The sequence below is a fragment of the Falco biarmicus genome, chromosome 5 (assembly GCF_023638135.1).
Source record: "Falco biarmicus isolate bFalBia1 chromosome 5, bFalBia1.pri, whole genome shotgun sequence".
In the NCBI taxonomy this organism is placed as follows: domain Eukaryota; kingdom Metazoa; phylum Chordata; class Aves; order Falconiformes; family Falconidae; genus Falco; species Falco biarmicus.
In genome coordinates, this window is record NC_079292.1 from 9,885,747 (window position 1) to 9,910,596 (window position 24,850).

Below are 24,850 nucleotides of genomic sequence, written 5' to 3' on the forward strand. Positions count from 1 at the left end.
TTTTTAGCATGCTTACTGTCACAAACCTGTTTTAATGTAATCCCATCCTAAGTTAACTTTGTGTCTGTTCAGCAGTGTAGCATCACTGTCTTTTTGTAATGTGAGAGGCTGGGGTTTTTTTCACCTTATGCTTAAATGATAAAAGACAGCAGGTAAGTGAAAAATGCATGTATGTTAAATCGTATGTATGGTTTCTCTTTGGAGCAAAAGACAGAAAGGACTTCTTAAGATTACCTTTCATGCTACTTGTGTGGAGTAAACTGGGGAAAAATTGGCAGGGGGAGTGTTTTGGTAGGTGTAGGTTTGAGTTCCACAGCTAAGTCCCCACTGGGGTCAGACCAGGTTCCCTTGCTTTACCACGTGGAGAGCTCCTCTGATAACATTGGAAGATTGCCAACCCAAAACTGCCATCTGCTTTTCTTACAAGTTTATTACAAAGATGGAAAGCTGTATGGTTCTCGTGAGAGAAGTGAACGCAATCCTAAACACAAAACTAGTAACGCTTGCTCTGTGGCTTAGAAAGTTACTATTTTTATCGTGTTCCTGCATTTGTGATTTTGACCACTGATTTACATTTTGAAATAATTTCAAGTTCAAAGTAAGTGGAATGCACCATGCCAGAAGAGAATAAGAAGCTTGGCTCCATTTTCAGTAGTGCTGGTGTGGAGAAGTCTACCTGAGGATGCATAGAAGAAGTCTACCTCTTGTCTCAGAAGTGAGTTACCCCATGTGCAAAATCAAAGTATGTTGCTTGCTTACCACCGAGCCGGGGAGGAGAACTGATGGAATCCCCAAAGAATCAGGTCAGTGCGCTCTGGAGACCAGTCGGTTCATCCCCTCTGCTGGCTGAAGCAAGCTGATCTGGGCAGTGCCCCGTCAGGGTCACCAAAACTGCCATCTCAAAAATGAGTTCGTTACCCAGTGTGCAAAGTCAAAGTCTAAGAATACATGATGCTGCCTTTAATACAAAGTTGTGCAACTTTGGGTGCTAGGCGGACCAGCACACCTTAGTAGTTTCTACAATTAGATTTATACACAATTACATGAATATTGATTTTTTTAACTCCCAACCCTTTAACACCAATTGGATGGAAATCTACGTAATGGTTACACAATCTTATTGGTATAACTGCGCGTGCTAATTGAGGAAGGCTGTGTCTGTGAGCCGGGGTACCTGGTGTAGGGGGTGTGATTTTCAGTATTATAGTGAAGGTGGTTCACTTAGGGACACATCTGTGGCTATCTGTCCAATAAGTATCAGATCAAGAGTCTTGTGTTGCCAAGTTTCCAGGATGTAATTGTTCTTCAAAGACGCCTTGCCCTAAGCAGCAATTACTTGGTAGTTCTTCACATGGACCATTCTGAGTCGAAATAATGTGTGCATTCTGTTTCTTCAAGAATATATGCAGGTTGTTAAACAAAACCATATGTCCATATAGTCTGGCTACAAAATTTGGTAAGATCCTCACAGCCGGACACCTGATGGCCAGTCTCTTTTCTAAAACTGCATGATTGTGGCTCTAGCCTTTTTCATCTAGTTGTAAGTCCCAGCCTTGAAGGGCAAGCTGAAGTCTGAAGCAAGGATCTGAAGTTTTAGACTATGGAATGATTCCCTACAGGTTGAGGGCAGTGTGCTGGGAACAAATACAAAATTATATGGGCATGGGATGTCATTTTTGTGGCCAAGAAGGCCAACAGGGGGATCCTGGGGGGCATTAGGAGGATTGTGGCCAGCAGGTCGAGGGAGGTGATCCTGCCCCTCTGCTCTGCCCTGGTGAGGGCACATCTGGAGCGCTGTGTCCAGTGCTGGGCTCCCCAGTTCAAGGGAGACAGGGAACTACTGGAGAGGGCCCAGCGGAGGGCTACAGGGATGGTGGGGGGACTGGAGCATCTCCCCTGTGAGGGAAGGCTGAGGGAGCTGGGCCTGTGTAGCCTGGGGAAGAGACGGCTGAGGGGGGATCTTGTCAATGCCTACAAATATCTTAGGGGAGAGTGTCAGGAGGATGGAGCCAGGCTCTTTTCAGTGCTGCCCAGTGACAGGGCAAGGGGCAACGGGCACAAACTGCAACACAGGAAGGTCCATCTGAATATGAGGAAGAACTTCTTTACCTTGAGGGTGACAGAGCACTGAGACAGGCTGCCCAGAGAGGCTGTGGAGTCTCCTTCTCTGGAGACATTCAAAGCCCACCTGGACGTGTCTCTGTGCCACCTGCTGTAGGTGAAGCTGCTTTAGCAGGGGGTTGGACTAGATGATCTCCAGAGGTCCCTTCCAACCCCGACCATTCTGTGATTTTTGAGGATCTTTCAGTCAAGCCATTAAGAAACACATTCTGAGTAATGAATGCAGTCAAATGAAACTGGAATTGTTATGCAAGTAACGTAACTGGGGCTGTTATTAAATATAACAAATATTGCCAGTAGCTCAGAACATGTGCTAGGCTAAGGTTTCTAAAAATGTAACACTTGCCTTTCTTTCATTCACTACTTAGGAAAAAGAAAAAAGAAAAAAAAAGGCATCACAGGAGACAAACAAGCAATTTGTGTAAATGCAGCTTTACCATCTATCTTGAGAAGCAGCGGATCCATTTTCAAACAGAAAATAGCTCTGATCCTTAAACTAATATTGTATGGTTAACCATTATGAATGTGAATGTTCGATTTAATCCCAAATGCTACATTCATTTTTAATTGAGCTGTATGTATTCTACTTAATGGAAGGCTTGGGGTTTTTCCTTGCACACTCAATAAATTCTAATTGAACACCTGATTCCTGCCACCAATATGTTAACATCTGGACACTATCTATCTTTTATGCATATAGATTCACTGATTAAAACTCAGCAGAATAGCAGATAATAGGAAAACAAAAATACAACATTATGGAACACTTTCAGCCATAATTTTTTATTATATATTGAGAAGCATTTAATTATCTTATTTCATTTAATTAACCCCTCTACTTAGGTCTTTTTTTTTTTATTATTGATATGGCATGTTAGCAACTTCGCTAATTGGCACCAAAATACCATGTGACTATATTAAATGTCTTGTCCAAAATAATCCCTTTTGGTTTTTTTGCTTTCCTGAGACTTTTTATTTATTTCACAGTATTTTCAATAATATATAAAATACTTTGGCAGCAAATCATTTGATTTAAAATTAAGCATTTCACTTTCATGTTTCTTTCTGTGTTAAAGGCAAAAAAGATTGCAAAGAAAAAAGTGTTTACTTTCTAACATATTTTAGAACCGGAAGGCATCACTCTACCTTTTGTAGTGTTTAGAAATGTTAGTCTTTCTTTGGAAAGAAAATGTATTTTAAGCATTCCTTATCATTAAGACTTTAAGCATAATCTCTTGGCATTTACAGATTTAGTCTAGAAGAAAAACAGCAGCATTGTGTCACTCCAGCTACTGTACTTTAGTGGGTTTGGTACCTGTTCAGTACTGATCTGTTTTATACCAATGATTAAGAAATCTGACAACTCTAACAGAGTATAAATGAGCTCAAATTATATAAATGTTTTAGTGTGTAATATTAATTTCCAGTTAAATAGTAACAGCTTTTTAGAACCGAGACTTTATGGAAATGTAATTGATCAAGATTTTTTTTTCTGCATGAGACCATTTTTTTTAATAATTTATTATACCTCTCCTTTAATTTTAGGGTTTTTTATTCCAAACGATTTTTTGTATTCTTCTTTAAAGATGTAACATATTTTTTACTCAATAATTCTTCAATATGTATTTGGTATCTCAGTACAAGGAAAAAAAGATTACAATTTCGCCAGTTGGCACTTTTTCAGTTTACCGAATACTGATATTTTTGCAAATTATTTCCATGCCTTTTGAGTTGTTGGATAATCTGTATAAGTGTATTGGCACTTCAGCGGATAAAGTGACTCGTCATTATGCAATGCATGTTGTCCCCCTAACTTGAGAATACATGTATTATTAATATATATGACTCTGTGTTCCCATATATACATGATTTGTGGGAAAATAAGACATTCTGCTTATTTAAAATATTCATTTTAAAACTATTTCAAATATAAGTTTGATAGTCCTTACCCTGGAGTTTAAGTTATTAACTTTTTGTGGTTACTCAGGGGCATTTTCTTTCCTCTTGACGTCAGACTCAAACAGGTAGCAGGGATCAATTTTAAACTTTCAATTTAAATTTTCTTATTCTGGGCCTTTGCGTTATACGTATCCTGGCATCCACGGGAGGGCAGCATGGTTAAATTAAGGGAGAACATGGGACTAGGATTATAATGCAGCTAAATGAATCTCACTTTTGATTGTTTATATTGTTTCGTGAAAGCTTTTATAATTGAGAAGAGTGCATATTTTCCTAGCCAATATAGATAAAGCAATTGCTTGTTAATTTTAGAAGTTTCCAAGAGTAGCTTCTTTAGTACCTACAAATGTGGAGTTTTTCTCTGTATATATACAGTCTATTTTAGAAGAAGGTTTGAAAATATTTAACGTGGAAGTTTTTAAAGCCTAGTTGGAAATTTAGCTCTGCAAATTCCAATAAACCTGTTACAATATTTTGGTAAATCAAATATTAGGAGAGTAGAGGTACCTGTTCCAGTAGGTTTTTGGGACACTGGAACTACTCTGCTCTCAACTCTTGACTGAATTATAGCAGGAAATGATTCCTTTTATATATGTGTAAGTAAATACACAGACAAGTGCGTGAAGTTGTGTTTGGGGAAAGAGATTGAAAAATCTCAATCTCAGATTTGAACAGTAATGAATGAGTGACACTAAAACGATTAATTATATTTTTTCTTCATTTAAAAAGACACCGAAACACTTACAGAAGGCATTTTACCCTTTGTGTTATATACAAATGCTATTTTTTTAAAGTATTTCTAAAACTTCAAATGAGGAGAAACCACTCAAACCTCCCCTCACATCCAATTCATCAGTGTTACAACTTGTTTTCTCTTAGATTTTATGTTTTGCCTTTTGAAATCATTTTTATGTAACAGCAGTTTTACAGCTGAATATCACTTTAGTATTGCTAATCTGGGGAGGCGGTTGCTTGTCAGAGCAATCCTGTATCCTGTGCAGCAGGAATGGGCTGAGCCCAGCAGATGGCTCTGATGCTCCCTCGCAGGTGGTAAATTCTGTATCCCTGAAGTCCTTCTACAGCTCCAAAGGTGAATCAGCTCCAGTTTAGTAACTCTAGTGCAGGGACAGTGCATTTGAATGCTTTGATTTTCTACGTATTTGTTGCGGTAAAGAACTTCGAACAAAGAGCCAAACCATGCTGTTTTCATAAGCTTGTGTCTTTCTTGTATATCACTGTTTTGTTTTTCTCTAGCCAAACACCCCAAACAAAAATATTTTCAAGATACTGACATTTCTTTAGGACTTTTGTTTTCCTAGTTATGTTAATCTATTGTAAAAATCTGGAATTCCACGAAGAGATACTCAAGTTTCTCATAGGGGATATATTTCTCAGTGATGGAGCTCTATCGCTTCCTAAAATGACTCCTGGGGAATTCAGTTTTAGATACTTTGCGTCTGTGTGGCATTTCCAAGTATAAAACATCCAATCATGGTAACGGTTCTAATGCAAATTATTGTACACTGAAAGCTGTCTCTTCCAGTGCCACAAGACAATTGCTAAATAAATAATACTGGTAGGTGGCAGTTTCAGAGCAAACCAAAAGAGCTGCTTCCAGGCACAAGTAGTTGAGATGTAGAACTGTGCTACTAGGTGTAGATTTTGAAAGCTTTAAAGGTTGAGAAAGTCGTTATGGAAATTCATTAAAACAAAAACCCATTCACAAATAGTAAATACAGAGACACCATTTCCAGATTAAAAAAAAATAATAATAATCCTAGAGTCAGTAGTAGCATGAATATAGGAGGAAATTCTGGGGATGTCTAACTGCATGCTTCCATCCAGTTGCTGCTTTCCTCCCCATCCTGTTGGGGACAGGGTACAGGCCTGAATGTGCTTTTAGGTGGCCACTTCTACGTTCTTTCATAGAGCATGTTTCTTCAAAAGAGCCAAAGTGACATTGAGTCAGAAGTCTTTTTGTTTCATTGGCATCTTTAAAATCCTCTATGTGTTCTGTATAGGAAAGTTTCTTTAAAATGGGTATTTTAACAGAACAGATTGGCTGGGTCATACTATGAAAGCTTTCTTGTTCTTACTCCTGTATTGTCATCAAAAGGTGGCCAGGAGTATAAAAGTAATTTTTTTGACTCTTAACTTTTAGTGAAGGGGTAACCTACAGTTGTTGTTCTGCACTGGTAGGTTTTCCAAGGCAGAATGTCTCTATCAGAATGTTAGATTAGCTTTTTGTCTGGCTCCATCTAACCTGGTATCATGTCTTCCATTGTGGCCAGCAGCAGGTGACTGGGAAGGTTTATAAGTAGTCTCAGTAGTCTTTGACACTCCACCTGCCTGCAGAGCAAGGACTTTCTGAGCCTGGTATGGTTCTTTGAGTATACTGACATACAATGCAATTGAATATCTCTTCCATAAACCTGTCCAAGAATGCCTAAAATGCACAATGAAATGTAACTCATTTGAGTTCATGGAAACAAGACGTAGCAGTTGCATAGCTGTGTGAAATTAATGTCTGGCACTGTTCCTGCCTTCCTTAGAGGTGCTAGAGATGCAACGGAGACAGTCTGCACTGCTGATCCAGGCAGCACCACGTGTTTTTCTGCTGCTGTGTGTTGGATGGAAAGAGAAATGGTATTCATTGCTTCCAATGTTTACCTGAAGTCTGGTAGATTAAAGGGGAGTTTTCTAATGTATAAGAGTCAAAATTTTAATCCAGAAGAAAATCACAGAGTTCCCAATAAAAGGCTTTTTATTTCTGCGATGTGGGGACAGACTGCTGTTTCAAAGATTGTATGTGAATTCCAAGAAGGTAACTGCATTTTCTGAACTGTTGCTTAAATTGTATTCTAGCACATTTCATTCTAGACTACTCTGTAGTAGCACAACTAAAAATATTTTTTTTCTACCAAGTGTGCCAAACATTTTGAAATCTTTACAGTCAACGTAGTCTCTGTTCATTATCAGCTAAGTTCAGTCATTGCATCCACAGAAGCTTTACCTCATAGCAGTGACTGAAAAGAGCAAACTAGTATATATTATTCCAAGTTCAGCTTTAGGAATGAGTACTTTCGTCAGACTGCAGACAACAAACATTTTCCATGAACGTCACATTATCTAGTTTTCATGATGCCTGGGTACAAAAAGCTTCCTTCATTTCATCTGTTTTCAGGCAACTAACTGCAACGTGTAAGTTTGGAGTCTTGGCAATGTAGGGATCTCTTATAGCCAATGGATACTATAGAAGGGTGGTTCCAAAGGGTAATTTGCAAAACTCTGAAGATGAAATACACCCTGAGTAGTTTACACTGGATCCATACAAAGTACAAGGGAAAAACATGGTTGCTGAAAGGGACACAGTGGAGCTGCAAAGACAAAGGTATTTGATTTGCTGTTTTCCTTTGGAACATTTTCTTACACGTTTTTTTCAATTCACGAATGATTTGCATGATTTGACCATGGAGTGAAAAGGACGTTGCTTTGCAGGCTTCTGAAATGCATTTTCCAATGTCTGGAAGATAAGGGCTGGTGTGAGGCTTTCCTGAATGTTTCTTCTGCTGTGCTAGGACCTCAGGTTCTGAACAGCTCTTGCTTTTCTCTGCTTTCGTTTCTCTCCCACAGAAGCTAATGTAATAACGCTAACCTCCCCTACTGGACATGTTGTAAGGAGTAATTATCTGGCATTTGTAAAGCATGACATAAGTGTCAAGCAATGTTCCTATTAAGAAAATAATGATAAGTAGGTAAGTTAGGACATGTTAAACTGATTTGTTTCAAAACTTTGGTGATGTTTTAAAATAGTGGGTTTAATTGAATTATTTGGGGGATTTTTTAAAAAATCCAGCTGTCAGGAATTCTAAGAAATATTTTTAGAACATCATAATGTTCTGAATAAACATCTTATGTATGCAGAAATTGAAGGAAAGTAATTTCTTTGTGTTATTTTAAATCACAAATAGGGATACCAGGTGTAGCATACTTCCTCATACCTTTGCTAGCAGATGTACCTCTTTACACTACTTCATAAGAACTTTAAAGTACCTACTAGTGATGATGAAAAAAAAAGTTATGAAAATACTTAGAACTGATAATCTTTAGGATAGAAATGTATTAATCTTGTTCTGTTTATATGTTTTATTACCAAAAAAAAGTACAAAATTAGCTCTGCTGAGATCTGTATTCTTTAAAGTTCTAACAATTCAAAAGTAGCTTTCTGGACAGTGAAAAAACATACAGAACCAGCCAAAGATAACCAAAGGCATGTATCATTCTTGTAAGAGTTCACTGCTCTTGCTAGCCTCCACCACTCCTCCCAAAAGTAGGCATTTTCAGCACTAGGACTCCAGAATTGGAGTTGCGTCAGTTGGCAGCTTAGTACATAGATTTGTTTTATACCAGTATAACAGTGAGCAGGGTGTTTTGACTGATTCTATCAGTGGCAGCACATGACCTAGAAACTAAAGTAGATTTTTCATATTAACAGGTCCTCATCCATTTAGGCTTTCTGGATCACAAATAATATCGCTGCCTGGCTGGAAAAAGTGTCATCAGTTTTTCTATCTAGCTGCAGTGTCATGCGCTTCCAGTGACATGGAGAGATGCCTAGGCTGGGTGCCTGGATGCTTCTGGGTGCTCAGGATGCTTCTGAGTTGATTTCAGTTCTGACAACAGAAAGAACTGTTTCCACAGCCAAACCGGATGCTCAGGGGAGAGCAGTGTGATTTACTTGTTCTACTCCATCAGCATTAGCATTTAAATTCAGATTTTCACATTTAAAACCAATCTCTTAGTTGTTCCTGCTTACTGTGATTTCTTTCACATCATGGAACACTTTATGTTCACAGACTTATCTTTTTAGATGAAATTAAACTGGGAGATGAGCTCCAGGGGTATACCCATATATGCTGCACTGGTAGCTCCTTGGTCCATGGGGTCAGACTAGACTAGTCCAAAGAAAGCTGCATCAAAAAGCACAGAGAGACAGTGTCTGCTTCTCAGCACCAGCCGTTTCACAGTTGTGCTGCATTACCTGTTTACATGACAATTACATTACATTAGAATCGGAGTACTTTCTACATTTATGTTGCATCTGAAGGATTTCATTCTTTTGTTGCGTGGAATTCTCTCAAGGCTAAAGGACGTTTTTCTGTCTTGACAAACACTCCCACTTTACATACCAAATAGGTTTCATGATATGACATAAATTGGATTGATAATTCTCAAGTTGCCATTCCAGTTACTTCACAGGTTCTGTAAGTACTGGCATGCATATTCACAAATGTTGAAGCACTCTGGAGTGCAGTAAGGTATCACTGTTAAAGAATCTAGGGATATCTGATCTTCCAGCATACCAATAACCATTTATACTGTAAGTGAAAAGTTGTTGGGGGGGGAGTGGATGGTGGGGGGGACAGGACGTTGGGGTGCACAATGACACCCATATTTTTCCTGTTCATATTAGGAGTGTCTTGCTCGTTGGAATAAATGGAACTGTTTTCTATGGCTGTGGTGTTTGTATTACTTGACATTCTTCAACGTTTCGTTATCCTTAGCAGGTATAATTACAGTAGAAGTTTAGGCTGCTTTTTTTCATTCCGTCTGTTGAAGGCTTATTTAGTTCTCTTTCTCAAGAGCACAGAAAGTACTAAAATGAATCCGAGAATGTTTACAGCTAGGTTTCTTATGACCCAGGTCATATTGTTGTCTTGAATCAGTTTTCTCTCTCATCCTCAACTGAAGACAAAAAAATGGCTTAATCTTGCGGGGTTAAATAAAAGGAGGAATTCGGTACAAGGAAGATTCCTTTTATGCAAGCGAGCAGGGATGACTGAAAGTGCCTGTGGGCATTTGGTCTCCATTGGCTCTCACAGCGAATGCAATGATGCCCACAGATAGCCTGTATTGTTGTCAGTTAAATGGGATCATGAGTGTCTGAAAGGTGTTTGAGAATGAACTGAAAATCATTTTCACAAGTGGATGATTACTTCTGCCACATGTTAACCGAACTCTATCAGAGTGGCCCAGATTTTTGAGACTGCATTAATTGCTCTTTCAACCTTGACTGAGGTTTCTCTTTAAGAAAGGCCTTTGCTGGACTAAACTGCTACACGTATTGATTTTTCTTTCTATATTTTTTTCATTGTTTGTGATAAATGAAGCCTTTTACAAGTAGAGAACTTACCATTCAAGATGTAGATAGATTGCTTCATTCCTTAGAATAAAAAGGCTGGTCTAAAAATGATCTCTGTAGAAGTAGTAAGTCCTTTCTCATTTCTCCAGCAGTGAATAGCTCCAGTATTCCACACTCAATTATGTTTTTCAGCTATTCATTAGTGCTGATTTTTTCATCAAAAAATATAACCCTGCACTCTCGCAGCATGGACTTAGAGCAAATAAGCCGCTCTCTCCTTTCCTGTGTGTGCCATCACATAATTGAAAATGAACTATAATATTTAGCAATAAGGTTTTGCATTTTTATAACACGAGGAAATTTACTTTGAAAAATGTTCAACCTTTATGTATTTAAAATATAGTGATGCTTGGACTTTTTAAAGAAAATGGTTGTTCATTTTGTTTGTTCTGTTTCCGGAGGAGAAAATTATACTGGCTGAAACAAGATGATATATGACATTTTTATCCAGGTGTTTCTGTGTTTTGTAGTGGAAATGTAAATTCTAGTATTTGTATTTGTTTTCCAGGAAAATGAATTTGAAATATTAAATGTTTATTTTTCTATCATATTATAAGCATTGTGAGGCATAATCAGGTAAATCTGTGACTTCATACAAATCAAATTTTTACTTTTTAATTTGGGAGTGAGTAAAGAGAAAGTAATTAAATTATGTTAAAGAAAATAAAATTGTAGAACTGTTTTTAAGAGCAAAAGTCTCGGGAAAGTGATCATGGTTTGTACGTTTGGTTGTGTTTTCATGTTACAAAACTGTGTTAGAAAATCTTTACATTGGGGTAGCACTTAATGACTCAATATGTTTGATCAAGCTCCTGTTTTCTACGAGCTGTGTAAAAGCAGGTGTATTAGTCTTATGTTACTGAAAATTATTTAAGTAATACAGAAAGACTGAAGAAGGCAACCAACATATACATACTAACTATAAATATGCTTTCTAATGTGCACATGTACAGATACAGATGTTATGTATACATACTATATTCATATATTTTTACAGAATTAAAGTCTGCTGTCTATATGTTTCTATGTACATTAGAAACCAATCTTTCCTGACTTATTGTCAGTCTACTCATTCAACACACTCAAAACATGGTCTTAAAGAGAAGTCAAAATAAATCTATTTAGTAATAAGTAATTACTATCCAAGTGCTCAGATACAGTGGAACCATTTCAGTATTTTCCTTCTCAGTGCATGGTTGAACTGTAATAATTCAAGAATTATTGTAGATTTTCCCAACTCTGGAATCCAAATTAACATGAGAAGAATTGTAGTAAAGGGTGAGGTTAGTTTTTAGAAACATGGAATTGACTACTGCTGAATATCAGCTTCTTCTTTGTTATCGCACAGGATACTTCACCTAAAGAAAAGTACAGTGTTTGCAGGAATGACTGTTTATTGTTGCTGCTGAGCGTATTTGTTTAAAATAGCCTGAACACTTAATGCTATGCATCTCTGCACATTTTTTTGGATGGAAAGAGTGAGTGGGGCTTGTAGGTGAATACAGATATACATATGGGCAGAGAAATAGCAGGCTGCAGCTCTGCGAGTTTGTGACTGAGGATCTTTGTGGTACTGAGGATAGTTTGTGGTACTGACATTTACCTGAAACCTGTGAAAAATGGTGCAATTCCCCATCTTAGAAATAAAATATTCTTCAGCTTAGCTCTGGGACTTAGTTCACTTCTGAATCTGTTAACCGCTTAATTTTCTGCACCAGCTGTGAAACTCAAGTTCATTTAAATCTGGAAACTCGCTTTTGTAAACTTTTTCTGTTGTAAACGTCAATGACAGTTTCTACAAATCCTAGATATTATTGTCCAAATTTAACAGTGTTCTTAGGTCCTTTGCTTCCTATTTTTTTCAATGGAAAATAAATGGGGAACAAAATGTTCAAAGAGGACTCTGGAAGTCTAAAATGTTTGTCTCCTCCTGGGTATAAATGTTAGACTCTGGAGTAAGAATTAATATCCTCATCTTTCAGGAGCTTGCACACTAAAGATGAGCACAGGATACGTCCCTTGTAAACGGCTGAAACTTTCTACATTAGAAAAAACCTGCAACCATTAGAGGTGGCGTTGGAAGATGGATTAGTAACATCATTATAACTGTGTGTTTCTAGTGATTTGTAAAATCAAGTCACATAAGGCTTTGCACTTCTATACTAAACCCGAGCTCTGTCTCATGAATGCTGCTTTGTTTGTTACCTAATCTTATCTAAGACCAGTGGATTTTAATGCTATGCAGTTAATGTTCCACCCCTTTGTTTCTTAAGGAAGCTCTTATTTAACACCGTAGTTGGAAGTGATTTATAGGAGGAATAAGAAGTGCACGTTACTATTGAATTTCTTTTTTGTATGCTTTCTTATTTTATAATTATGGCTTTACTGTAACTTGTGATAGTTCTGCCTGTACTGCAGGACCATATGTGGTATATCTTACCTGAAAAGTAATTTAAAAAGCAACTGACCCTTTCTCTGATAGCAAATGTTCTTTTAAGATCTCTTATTTTAAAAGCACCTTTCTATACCAGGCTCAGTTAATAATGAAAAAGAATTGATTAAACCTGGCATTTCTAAGGTTGGGTTACTCATTTTCTGCCGTGTTCCTGTTAGAACATAAAGTCACTGCCACTGATGATACCAGGATTACTCTCAAGTAAGAAGAGCTGTGTTATTCTATGGCTCTCTTACAGTCATTTAAGACATGCCAAGAGGGTGGAAACATGGCAGGATATCTTTGCATTGTAGCATTTGAGGACTGTGTATTTCCACAGTCCGTGGGGCAGTTGTCCTCTGACGGCTAAAATCAGAGATACATAAAGGATGTTCTGAGGGATGTGTTGGCAGAACCACCATGAAGAACAGGACAGGTTTAGGACTGAAAAAGCCCAAAGGCCACCTGTGGACCCTTTTACTTTTCTCCCCCCAGTCATTAATCTTCAAGGCTGAGTGAAATTCATCAGTCATTCCCCCCTTCACCCTATGGCAATAGTAAAGAGATGAATGGGGGCAGCAGCAATGTGGTACGCTTTGGGGAAAGTAAATGCTGTTATGGGGTAACGTGCCTGGCTCTTCTGAATCATATATGAAGAGCAAAGCAGTTCATATTTGGGGGGGGGGGGGGGGGGGGGGGGGGGGGGAGGGGCGGGGAGGATATGGGAATATCCACCTATCAGTCTGTGACATAAATGCTTCCTTAGTTGCAAAACATTATAAATTTTCAAATAAACCCCAGTAGGCCTCTTTTTGGTACCCTTTCTGACATAACACTTACTCCTTTCTCTTTATTGAATTTATGATAATCACAGAATTAAGAAGTTAAAAAGAGTGTGGCAGGATCTGGACTATTGAAAGAAAGCTACATCAACTGGTAATGGTGTACACAAACCTGATTTTCTGTACTCTCGTATGAATAAAAAGCAGAGTAACAAGTGAGGCAGAGTTTCAACGCAGGTGCAGCAGGAGTTGAAGAAGGGCAAGCTGTTCAGTGTCGTAGTAATGACGGAGCTGCTTGTGTAATCTGACAAACCACCGTAGTTAATATGCATTATGTGGAACATTTATGTTAGAAATTTGTCCTTTGTAATACCTAAAGTGGCGAAGAATGTGCCTGAGTGTATGCCAAGGACAGGTGGAAAACAATGTTTTGCCTGTATCTTACTTGCCAATTTCACGAGATGTTGGTTCATTGCTCTGTTTTTTTTACTGAGTTAAAAACCACCAGGCAACAACCCCCAGAAGCGATCAAAAAGTAGAGGGCAGCAGACCCTATCCTCTCACCACAGAGGCACCTGTCCATCTATCATCCAACCAACCATCTATGATTCTGGTTATTGCAACAACTTCATAATATACATGCCAGCATCCTCTGAAGAGTGGCCTGTGAAGCCAGCATTCACTGGTCTGAACAGTTTGGCTCTTGGTTCTGCCTTTGACCCACGTAGTTGTACTAGATGCCTTGATAAAAAAAGCTGGCCAGCCAGAAGGGACGTAACATAGGTAATATTTTGCTCTCCTGTCAGGTTTTAAGCAGTAGGTCCTTACCAGTCGTAGCCTCTTGCTTATAATCCCAGAGCTCATCCTTTTCCTTTTGCTGTCCTTGTTAAGAACAGTGCCACATGACCACAGTGACAGCAAAAAAAGTGTCATTATAATGCCATAAAACTTGCTGCAACTTCTTGGGAAAGGAGGGTGCTTTCTCTACTGCCAAAGAGTATCAACAACTGTGGCTTTGCATCTCAGTAGTTGATACTGCTGATTAAATCATCTGATTAAAAGCCTGGAAACTGCCAATGTGAGACAAGGAGTTTTTAGTAATCTCACAGTCTTTATAGCGAGGTGTTTCTGTTTGGTAAGTTAGATTCCATTTACTCTTGAAGAAAAATTAATCTTGTGTGTCTCCTGGCATTTTTTGAACATTTTCCCAAACTGCCACTGTGACTCACAGACTAGAGAAACAGAGAAATACTAGCAAATCTATGGAAACCAAATGGAAAAAAAAAAGTGTTGGGGAGTTTAACTTTTCTAACGTTTAGTATTTCTGTGTAGTCAAGTGTTCTACTTTAAGCTGTTTTGTCTATTTTCAGATGCAATTGGTGAAATAGAAGTGATAACCACATTAGTCATCTCAAACAAGGTCTTTTGTTTCTGCTTTTTGTCTTACTTTGAATGAAAAGGACTATATCTTTGCATTTCTATTGTCTGAGTAAATAGGAAAAAAATACCTTCTTAGATATGACAATAGTGAAGAAGCAGCTCAGTAGGTAGAGCAAATTAATACACTGTTTTGTATTGGGTCCTCCTAATAAAATGCTTCTTATTAATGGAAAAAACATTCACTTTATTTCCTTTGCAGATATCTGTACGCTCTAGGACAGAAGGTTTGGAAGCGGTGGAAAAAACGCTACTTTGTTCTTGTTCAGGTTAGTAGTCTGCCGTGAAATCATTTTTCTTATGTATGGTGTCTGGCCCCATTAGTAAATCAGTATCTTCATGCAACGCTACTCCAAGCTTCTTACAGCATAGAGACATCCAGGGTATTTTTTTTTTTTTTTAACATATGTAGTAAACAGAAATGTCAATGAGTTTTACATATATATGAATGAGTCCCTACACTAAGCAATGTTTCAACTGAAACCTAGACATTTCTGTGTGGAATGTTGTGACCTTGAAACGTTCTGCTGACAGCCTTCTAGCAGCACTCAATTTAAAATAAAGTTATATTTCACAAAGTGGATTGTACTTGCTGTTTCATTTGTTCTATCTCAGCAAAGATTTTCTGCCTTTAAAATTAAAGCAAGCATAGTTACTATTAAGAACTTTTTCATAAATGTTTTTTGCATAATGCTATTTCTTGTTCTTCCTTGCAATATTAAACTGAGTAAAATTATGTATTTGTTACAGAAAATCTAGTGTAGCACTTCGTCTTGGCCACAAAAATGTGCCGCACTGATTTTTCATAACTTTTTGTCCAGACCTTGGACTGTATTTTCACATCCTAGTGAATGGTGACATTAACATGACATTAGAATAGGAATAGAAAAGTAGATTCTGAGTGGTCAAAACTGAACGATTTCTGTGAGTTTTTGCAATTATTTTGTCTTTGTGCTTGTCTTCAGATTGGAGTTACAAATTTTATATTCTTCTGCATCAATTCAGAGAATGCTATTCTTCTATGTCCTCTGTTTTGTTGACAGAAAACTGTTAGTGTGAGTCTCCATAAACATCATACAAAGGATGCAGCCTGTTAACAAGGCTTTTTTAAGAATGAAGGTTTCTAAAACTACTTTACAGAAAGCCTGATTCCTTTCTCTACCACTCTGTCGGTCACACACACCCGGTCTCCTCCTACTCCTAAATGATGAAAATTGTAAGGATGTAAAAAAATCCTGAACAGGGTCTTTAATAAGTAAAGTTAAAAGCTGAGAGTATTTGCATATTATTCTTGCCAAGCTTGATGTCAATACAGTGTTCTCCCTGGCTGCAGTGGGAATTGGCTTGCGTATTGATAATCAGTGGGTAATCGTTACAAGGTTGAACAGGATCTTCTGGAAAGTTTACTGAATTCATTTGAGTTCTGATTTTACCAAGGTCCTCCATGAAGAGATGAGGCCTTTTTCTGATTTTATTAAGATTTGTGAAGCTTGGGAAGATGTCTATACAGGACAGCTATTAAGGCATGGATGTGAAAGGAAAGTTACTTCAAGTTGCTGGAGAGAAAAAAAAAAAAAAAGCAAGCCTAGATGTTCCCTTGTCCATACTTTTCTTCAGCACTCCTACCTTGCAACCCCCATTACACTAAAGGAAAGACTTTGTTCTCTTCCTCTAAGCTACAGGTGTCATCTGAGTTTTAAAGTGCACATCTAAGAGACACATAATCTTTCTCTGTGTGTGATATGGAGCCATCTGGGAGAACAATTTATTCCAGCCAAATGAATTTTAACTATCTTTTGCTTTCTGTGCTGAAATTGCAATACTGGAGGGGAACGTTACAGGAGTTTTCTGACTGTGATGGGAATTAGACATCTATTTCATTTTAAAGCAGCTATCAATTCAATAAGACTCTGTAAAAAATACCATGTCAGATCAATATTTACTGTCCAGACAGCTCTGGTACGTAACTTGGCAGTAAACTGAAGTCAGTATGTGTGAAATAAGCATTCATTAATTAATATCAATCTGTTGTATTGATATACTATTGACATATTGATGAGTCTTTGTCTATAAATTAGCTTTTAGCTTATATTAGTAAAACATGAAGGCCATGAAATTCAGTTCTAAGACAGAGGCTATCAGTATGATTTACAAACATTTTGGAAATTTAACTCAGGAGTGAAATTAGATGAATCATGTTGATTTTTCAGGAGTGTGATGTGAGGAATGTGCACCTTCATTATTGTTACACATATTAGAAGTTGTTTGTGCTTTCTGAAAGAACAGCTCAATATTATAGGAAGGTTACAGAGTCTGGAGATTTTAACCTTTTCATTTTATTCCCTTTTCTTCCTTTTACAATCCGGTCACATCTCTAAAAGGTTAATAATTTCAAACTGGAAAAAGACAGGGATTTAACATGTTAGGTAAAAAGCCTCAGCTGGACATGCTGTGTTTTACTTCATTTACTGTCTGATAATATCTTCCTCCAGTAATCGGAATGCATATTCACTTCTGTCATTTTAATATCATCTGTTCTACTGTTTTGAAAGCCAGTCATTTGTTTCATGGATTTTTTTTTTCTAAACACACCAACCACACAGGCTAATTCTTGCTGTTGAGCTCCTAAAGTGGGCTGCCCAGTGATGCCCTATAGAAGGGACCACTGTCAGCCTCCAGGTTTGCAGTAACAGTTCCTCCCAGCACATTAAACAGGGTCTTTCTGCTCCATGGGGACTTCCCCTAGTGACACTGCTCATAAGTCATGTCCACGTTTCTGTGCCTATCTGTCTGTCATGCATGCACAGATTCTTGTTTTTCCACTTTGTTACAAAGTAGGTAGAACAGCTGGTAGTCAGGTGTTTGGACCTCCGGAAAATTATGAAATTCAAGTCGATGCAGTTGTAGGAAGAGGATTGGCTTGTCTTCTGTCAATAATTACTTGTTGAAAAGGTGGTTTGATTCTCTTTTTGTTTGAGAATGTGTGGTACATAGTCCTGACTTTTGAGTACAAGTTATTCTGTGAAGTATTGAAGCTAATTTGCTGAATTCTAAGGAAAAACTACCTACAGGTCCATTAACTACTAACAATACACTTCAACCTGGTCATAGATCTGTATTAAAAAGTGTCATTTCAGATTGTGCTGGTGGTTCTCTCTATAATAACTGATAGCAGCCACTGATAACCATAAGGAAAAGCTTTTAAGAGATCACAAGTGTAAACAAATGAGGCAAATTCTGTATTTCTTTATTTTCTTGAGACTTTTTTTCCCCCAACAAAATTTTATGGAGTTTTCCTATTTGTTTCTTTGTGGGAGAGACTTTAAAATGTCTCATTTTCAATAAAAAGATGAAGTATAAGAGTGATTGTGAAATTAATATCTTTTAATAAACCGTTCCTTTAAAATAAGAGTATGCATTTGAAATACATTTGAAAAAGTAACATCAACAGCATTATAATGTCATAGAGGTGAGGTTACAAATGAACAAAGACACATAGCCCAGATCTTCCACAAGCTTATCTTCAAAAACATTCAGTGGTTGAAGAAATCTGAAAAAATAAATGGGCATCGTATGCATTTCCACGATCAGTGTCTGCTAGCTTCCTTTTTGATGGCTTAGTTTGCCCGTACAGTGTGGTTATATGGAGTTGTTGACATGTGGGTGCTTGCCATGTTGTTTTATTTGACAAAACAGAATAACTTAAAAAATGTTTCTACTGCGGTATCAAAAATTAACTGTGCAAGGTTCAGTTCACAAGAAGAGGAGAGGAGGGAGCTTCCATGAGATACGATTCTAATTGCAAAGGATTTAGTGGCGTGTGACTAACCAACTTGTGACTGTGCTTGTGTGTGAGGGCAAATAGGTTTTTTGGGAATGTAAAGAGGTGAGGGCAAATAGGTTTTTTGGGAATGTAAAGAGGGGACTACCAAGCAGTAAGAGAGGTGATACTGCTGCTGAGCCTGGAGCAGAAGACATGGCACAGGGGCTGAGCCTTGTGTCGGCCCCCAGGGCCCTGTTACCCCCTATCTGGGGGGTGCCAGGTGAGCAGCTAGCCACCTCCTAAGGCACAGCACAGCTTTTTTATACACTCCGTAGTCACGCTTAAATCTCACTGGTTCTTACAAGTCTCATCCCCATTTAAAGCTGCAGTGTTCTTTTTTTTTTTTTAAAGGTACGGTGAGGTTTTTTTTTTCACCAGCATGTTCTGTGGGGAAGGGGGCTTTGTTAGCCCCTGCTCTAGGGTGGATCTTTTAGTATGCTAATCGCAATAGTTCACACGTAGTTCCAGTAATTTTCTGTTTAGTCTCATTAACCTTTTGGTTCTCCTTGAGCTTAGCTTCTTTTGCCCCAGCTTCACCTATTTACGGTTTCTGTTCTCTTTCCCAAGGCCATATTTTATTAACTGTAAAGATTTAACAAACATCCTCTGTTTTCCACGTATCTTTCTTGATTTTCACTATAGATATTTACTTTTTTGGCTTTCCCTCTCTTTTTAAAAGTAAATAATTCTTATATCAGGACCCACTGGCCCTGACTGTCCTCACCCTGCCCACAGCCCAGGACCCCGTTTCAGCCTGCTGGGCCCATCATCCCTGCCCCAGTGTCGCCATGACAGGGCTGGTCTGCAGCTCCCCTCAGCCCTGCCGGCCCCACTGGCAGGCCCACATCCCCCCCTGCCAGCCCAGGGGTAGCTTCAAATCTTTAAACCAAAATACAGCCATTTGCTAAAATAAATACTATAAACAACGGCAAAACTATGGGCTCAATGCACAGTGAGCTGATATTGTCATGTGTGTTGTGCTGGAGGGCAGGCTGGCTGGTTGTAATAGTCCCCCCTAGCCTGAAAGTCTGAATACTGAAGGTGACAGTCTGTATTGGTTTTGGCGTTTATTTATGTTTAGCTCTCTCCTTCTTACAGCCCGCTGAAGTGAATGTAGTAAATTTTATGTGGAAAGCTGGCACTCTGTTTTAGTTGCCTGACAGTGTCTCTCAAATTCTTTTCTCCTATAAAACTGCCTTTGCTTAACTAATGTATTAATTATACTGGAATGACTACGTTTAATTTCTGTCACCTGTAAACTTCTGCTGTGGTTCTGGAGACATGGGTTCAGCATTTGAGGCCTGATGGCAATTTTGCAGAGAGAGCTGTTGGACTTGTTCCTTATGCTTGTACGCACTGTGGCAGAGGGTGTTCAATCACTTTACACTGCACACATTGCACTGCATAATCCTGTTTTTTTTTAAAAAAAATACTTAAAACAATTAAATATTTTTAGATCTTTATGCAGATAATAATCACACCTTCCGTCCTTATTTTCCAAAAGTGTCCATCTTTTACAGAGAGTCAAAAATCTTTCGTCAGTAGCAGCTGAAGTCACTGGACTTGGAGGTGAAGTGGTGTACAGCTACAGCACCAGCAAATACATGAATTAAACTGAAATCAGCTATCAGAATTTTACTTCAAAAAGGATCATTCCTGAAGCTGTAGGCAAAGCAATGAATCTAGGTAACAGCTAACTGAGCAGTCAGCAACTGAGAGAAAGACAGTCCATCATCTATCAGGCAAGCTCCTTGCCTATCCTTAGATCTTTGCCTAATTTTATGAATATAAGAAATGATATTATAGTTCAAAACAAGTCTGTTGGCCAGGTATCCTACAGTCCTTGGAGATGAGAGTTTCAGAGGCCCATGTAAATTCAGTTGCCTTAAGTTTCTAGTGTTCACAGATTCACAGGCTCTTCCTTCCGGTCACCTGTTGTAGTCTTTCCAGCTTTTCATTTAAGGCTGGGAACATCTCCGTTTTGTTTAAGTGTTTGCTTTTCCTCTCCAAGCTGTTGCATTCCTTTCTTTATCTTTCCAGTCGATTTTTCCTCAGCAATCCTTATTGCATTCTGTTCTGGCTAGGGAGTCTTAAACCATGTGGTGACAGATTCTCTTCTCATTGCTTTATCATTTTTTGTAATACCTGTACTTGATGAGAAGTAACTGATGTTCATGCCAGCTGCAAGCTGCTTGGCCTACACAGTACTATATCCAGTGAGCCAAGTAACCTGGAGATGGATGTCAACACAGGTGCGAAAGATGCGGAAATTAGACAATAAAATCAAACTGAAGGTTCTGGTACTTACCATCTTTAATTAAATGGGCCAGATTATGTGTTCATCTTTCCAGCTGCATGATAATCATCGCATTCCATCTGCGAACAGTACTTTTATACATAAAAGTCCTTTTTTTCCAGGTTTTTAGAATACAGGAGGTTTTTTTTCTTTCAAAGTAAACTGAGCAGTTTGGTCAGTACCACAGCACCAAGCATTTTCCCTACCAGAACCTAATTTTGCTTCCTTTAAATTTTTTGTAAAGCAACAGCCCAAAATACATTGTATTTCAGGAAACTGCAGAAAGATGTGTTTATGGCTTGCTTTTTTTTTTTTTTTCCCTTCCTTTTATCAGGAAGGGGAAAAAATGCAAAGTTTTTCACTGTAAATGTTTCTGGGGAAAAAAATGGGGTTTATTTCTTCAGCACAACCGAAAGCTAATTTAAACCATGGCACACTGGCTACACAATTCTGGAATGGAATTCAGCAATTAAGAAGTCCTTTCTTATTCAGGTTAGCCAATACACGTTTGCCATGTGCAGTTACAGAGAAAAGAAATCTGAGCCTCAGGAACTGATGCAACTCGAAGGATACACTGTGGATTATACAGCTCCTCACACAGGTACTTCTCTTGATTTTGAAGTACAATATGTTTGTGTAAAACAGCTGATTCAATTTGCTCGTTTTAATATAGCAGCAAAAAGCCCAAGGTTCTTTGGCAATTATTCCACTAGGATTTTATGGTGTGAAAAATCATGCTTTTACAAAGAAGCTTGCTGTAAAAAGATTGAGCAATAAACTTACCCTAGGGTTGTCTGAAACGTTGTAAGACCGTATATGGTACAAGGGAAAAATTATGAATTCTAGTCAATCTTTCCCTTTTCTCTCTGTTTTTGATGGTGGAGGCACGTGGCAGTGTACTTTGAAGTGTATTCATAGATGATTTAGAAAAGAAGGTCAATGATGGCAGTGCTTGCTAAAGACAAATTACTCAGAGTAATCAAAAAAAATTTGAAGATATCAGAAAAATCTGCAGAAGTTAGTATTAAAATGGCAGAGGGAAATCAAAGTTACACATGTAGTGAGAAACAATTCTACTCTACATAGGCAGTGGAGGGTCATGAATTTAAGAGACTTGTAAGATATTGAAGACTGATGTTTGGAAATGTTGGCTCAATGTTTAGAACAATTGAGAAGGCAAACAATGCTCAGAAAATGTTTGGAAAGCCAAAACAATGTCGTCATAAAAAAAATCCTGGCACAGCCATGTTGGCTGTTGTGTGCTGTTCTAGTTATGCACTCACTCTCAGAACAAAACACTCAAATGAGAAAAAGGGGCCAAGGAAGGATCAGCAACACTCATAAGAGGTATGGAGCTGCCTCTCTTCAGGCGAGATAAAGTTGATGGGAATTTCTAGCTAAGAAAATGATGCTGAGAAGGAGGATATGTTAGCGAAATGCAAAATAGCATATAAAAAAGAGAAAATAAGAAATTAATTGGAATTTAATTGGAAATGGAATTATGGAAATATTTTCTCCTGTGATTTCTATATTTATTCTACTATATGTTATTTACATGAATTTGATCCTTATTCTACATTTTATCATATTTCTAGGTCATAAATACCTACAAAGTGTTCTAATGCCCATGCCCCACCCCGTACACACATAGAGGAAAACAAAAATGTAATAAACACTGACGGTGAGTTAAAAGTAACTTGTATTTCTTCAGATTACCTTCCTGTTTCCCTCTCCAGGTCTTCAGGGTGGTCGAATGTTTTTCAATGCTGTTAAAGAAGGCGATACCGTGATATTTGCCAGTGACGATGAGCAGGACAGAATACTCTGGGTTCAAGCCATGTACAGAGCCACAGGTCAATCATATAAGCCTGTTCCTGCAAGTCAAGCTCAGAAGGTGAATCCCAAAGGAGGAAATGTCAACACAGATATATCCCCACTTTGTAAGTTGGCCTTCTTTTCCTTTTGTGGCTTTCTTTCGGTTTTAGTTGGTAAATATGTAGCACCTTCCTCGATGAAGTTTAATTAAGTAGAACTCATTCACTAGGGAAATGTGCCTAGCAGTTTATTGTTAGCCAGAAGCTCTTATACTGAAATTATTATTGCCAGCGAGGGAAATCCTGACTTGCAGGTCATTATTTTTATTATAATCCATGAAAATATAGCAATTAGCTTCATATTCATTACAGTTGACCCACATATTACCATGGAGATGATGTTTGGTTTACATTATATTTCTCAGTAGCCAGCCAGTGTAGTGTTGAATAGAAAAGCATCAATCTATTCTCGGAATTTTATAGATTTAGGTCAGCTTTATCATACATTGTATATATTAGTTATCTGAAAATTACTATGCTGTGAGTGCATTGTGAGCTGAAAGGCACTAGAGGGGCTGCTGGATTTTTGCACCTCTCTGTAATTATAAACTACTTATAAAAAATAATTTAAAAAAACCCCAGGTTTAAGTTTTCTTCTTTTTTTGAGGAAAATAATTGTTTCAGTAGAAATCAAGGTAGATAGTATATATTAACCATGTGCTGAAATTTTCATATAATCTCTTTGAAAGTACTCTGTCATGTAGGTATCTGCATATAGGAAGCATGTATGATTTGTTTGGGGTTTTTTTTGTTCTGGAGGCTGAGTGAAATCCAAGGATTTTTGTAAGAGCCGTCAAATTTTTACAACATCATATGACTGTATAGAATAATCCTTCTTCATTATCATATATCTGTATATGTAGAGTGATAGAAGGGAGATACATGTTTTAGACTCAACTTGGTTTGATGTCTGAAGTCTATAGCAGGTTGACCCAAAACCATTCTCCTCCATCAGTCCTACTATCACTCTGTCTCATGCCCTTCCATTTATCCTGTAATCTTTTATCACTTTGCTATTGGAAGACAGTAAAATGTGCTTGTTAAACTCAGTAATAGTTATCTAAAATCCAGACTGGGCTGCCAAGAACCTTGAAAAAAACCATAGTTTAATCTCCCAAAAGCACTGATATCTGTTGAACTTTTAATCTGAAACGATTTGGAAGGGTGAAGTAACCATTCGTCATGGGAGGTTTTAAGATGAAGTGTTTTGTAAGATGTAACACTGCAAAAGCAAAAGTGGGGCAACAGCTGAGGAGTGCTTCTGCTCACCTCCTCCCAGTTACCTGGATCTGAGCTGGGTACTGGGAGTTGACAGTGTTCCCCTCCTAATGTTTCTACTTTGTGTTCATCAGTTAGAAAGTACAAAAGAAGTGACTGTAGTCTGTAGTAGCCAAGGAATTACTCTTCTTCTTGGACATAAGGTTTACATGGAAGTGAAAGCAACTAGAGAACACTGACCGCAGGGCAGGAAAAGTTACAGAAAGAAAAAGGTACAATGAGCAATTGCAAGTTTTGATATACTGAAATTATGTTTTCCGAGATAAAATTAGTTATGATGGTAAAGAATTAAAAACCAAGATTAACATGTCTTGATATTATCTTAGACAGGGTGAGTACAGTTCTAAGGTGTAAACCATAGGACAAATAAGGTTTATTTTAAAGATGGCTTAAGGGAAGCTCAAAAGCCTCAAACTATCATGTATTTTTCTGTCAGGCTTATGTATCAACTTGCACAAACTGATATGACTGAACTGTATATAAATAAAAAATCTGTGGTTAAAATATTATTTGCCTTTGGCTTTAATACACTTCAATGTTGGTATTTTTTAATTAGTTCATTGAATTCTTTGTAATAGAGTAACTTGTGAAAATTAACTTAATGTGAGGTTTAATCTTAAAAGAATCAATGTTTGATTTCTGTA

General features: G+C 37.8%; 1 protein-coding gene across 2 annotated transcripts in view; it reads left to right on the forward strand.

Annotated features, from left to right (window-relative positions):
• CADPS2 (calcium dependent secretion activator 2) overlaps nt 1-24,850 on the forward strand; it is a 323,409-nt gene that overhangs the window by 183,313 nt on the left and 115,246 nt on the right. For both annotated transcript variants that reach the window (XM_056341052.1, XM_056341051.1), the window contains exons 9-11: nt 15,138-15,204; nt 21,547-21,655; nt 22,791-22,994. In XM_056341052.1, coding sequence (XP_056197027.1) covers nt 15,138-15,204; nt 21,547-21,655; nt 22,791-22,994 — 380 coding nt within the window. The remainder of the gene's footprint in view (nt 1-15,137; nt 15,205-21,546; nt 21,656-22,790; nt 22,995-24,850) is intronic.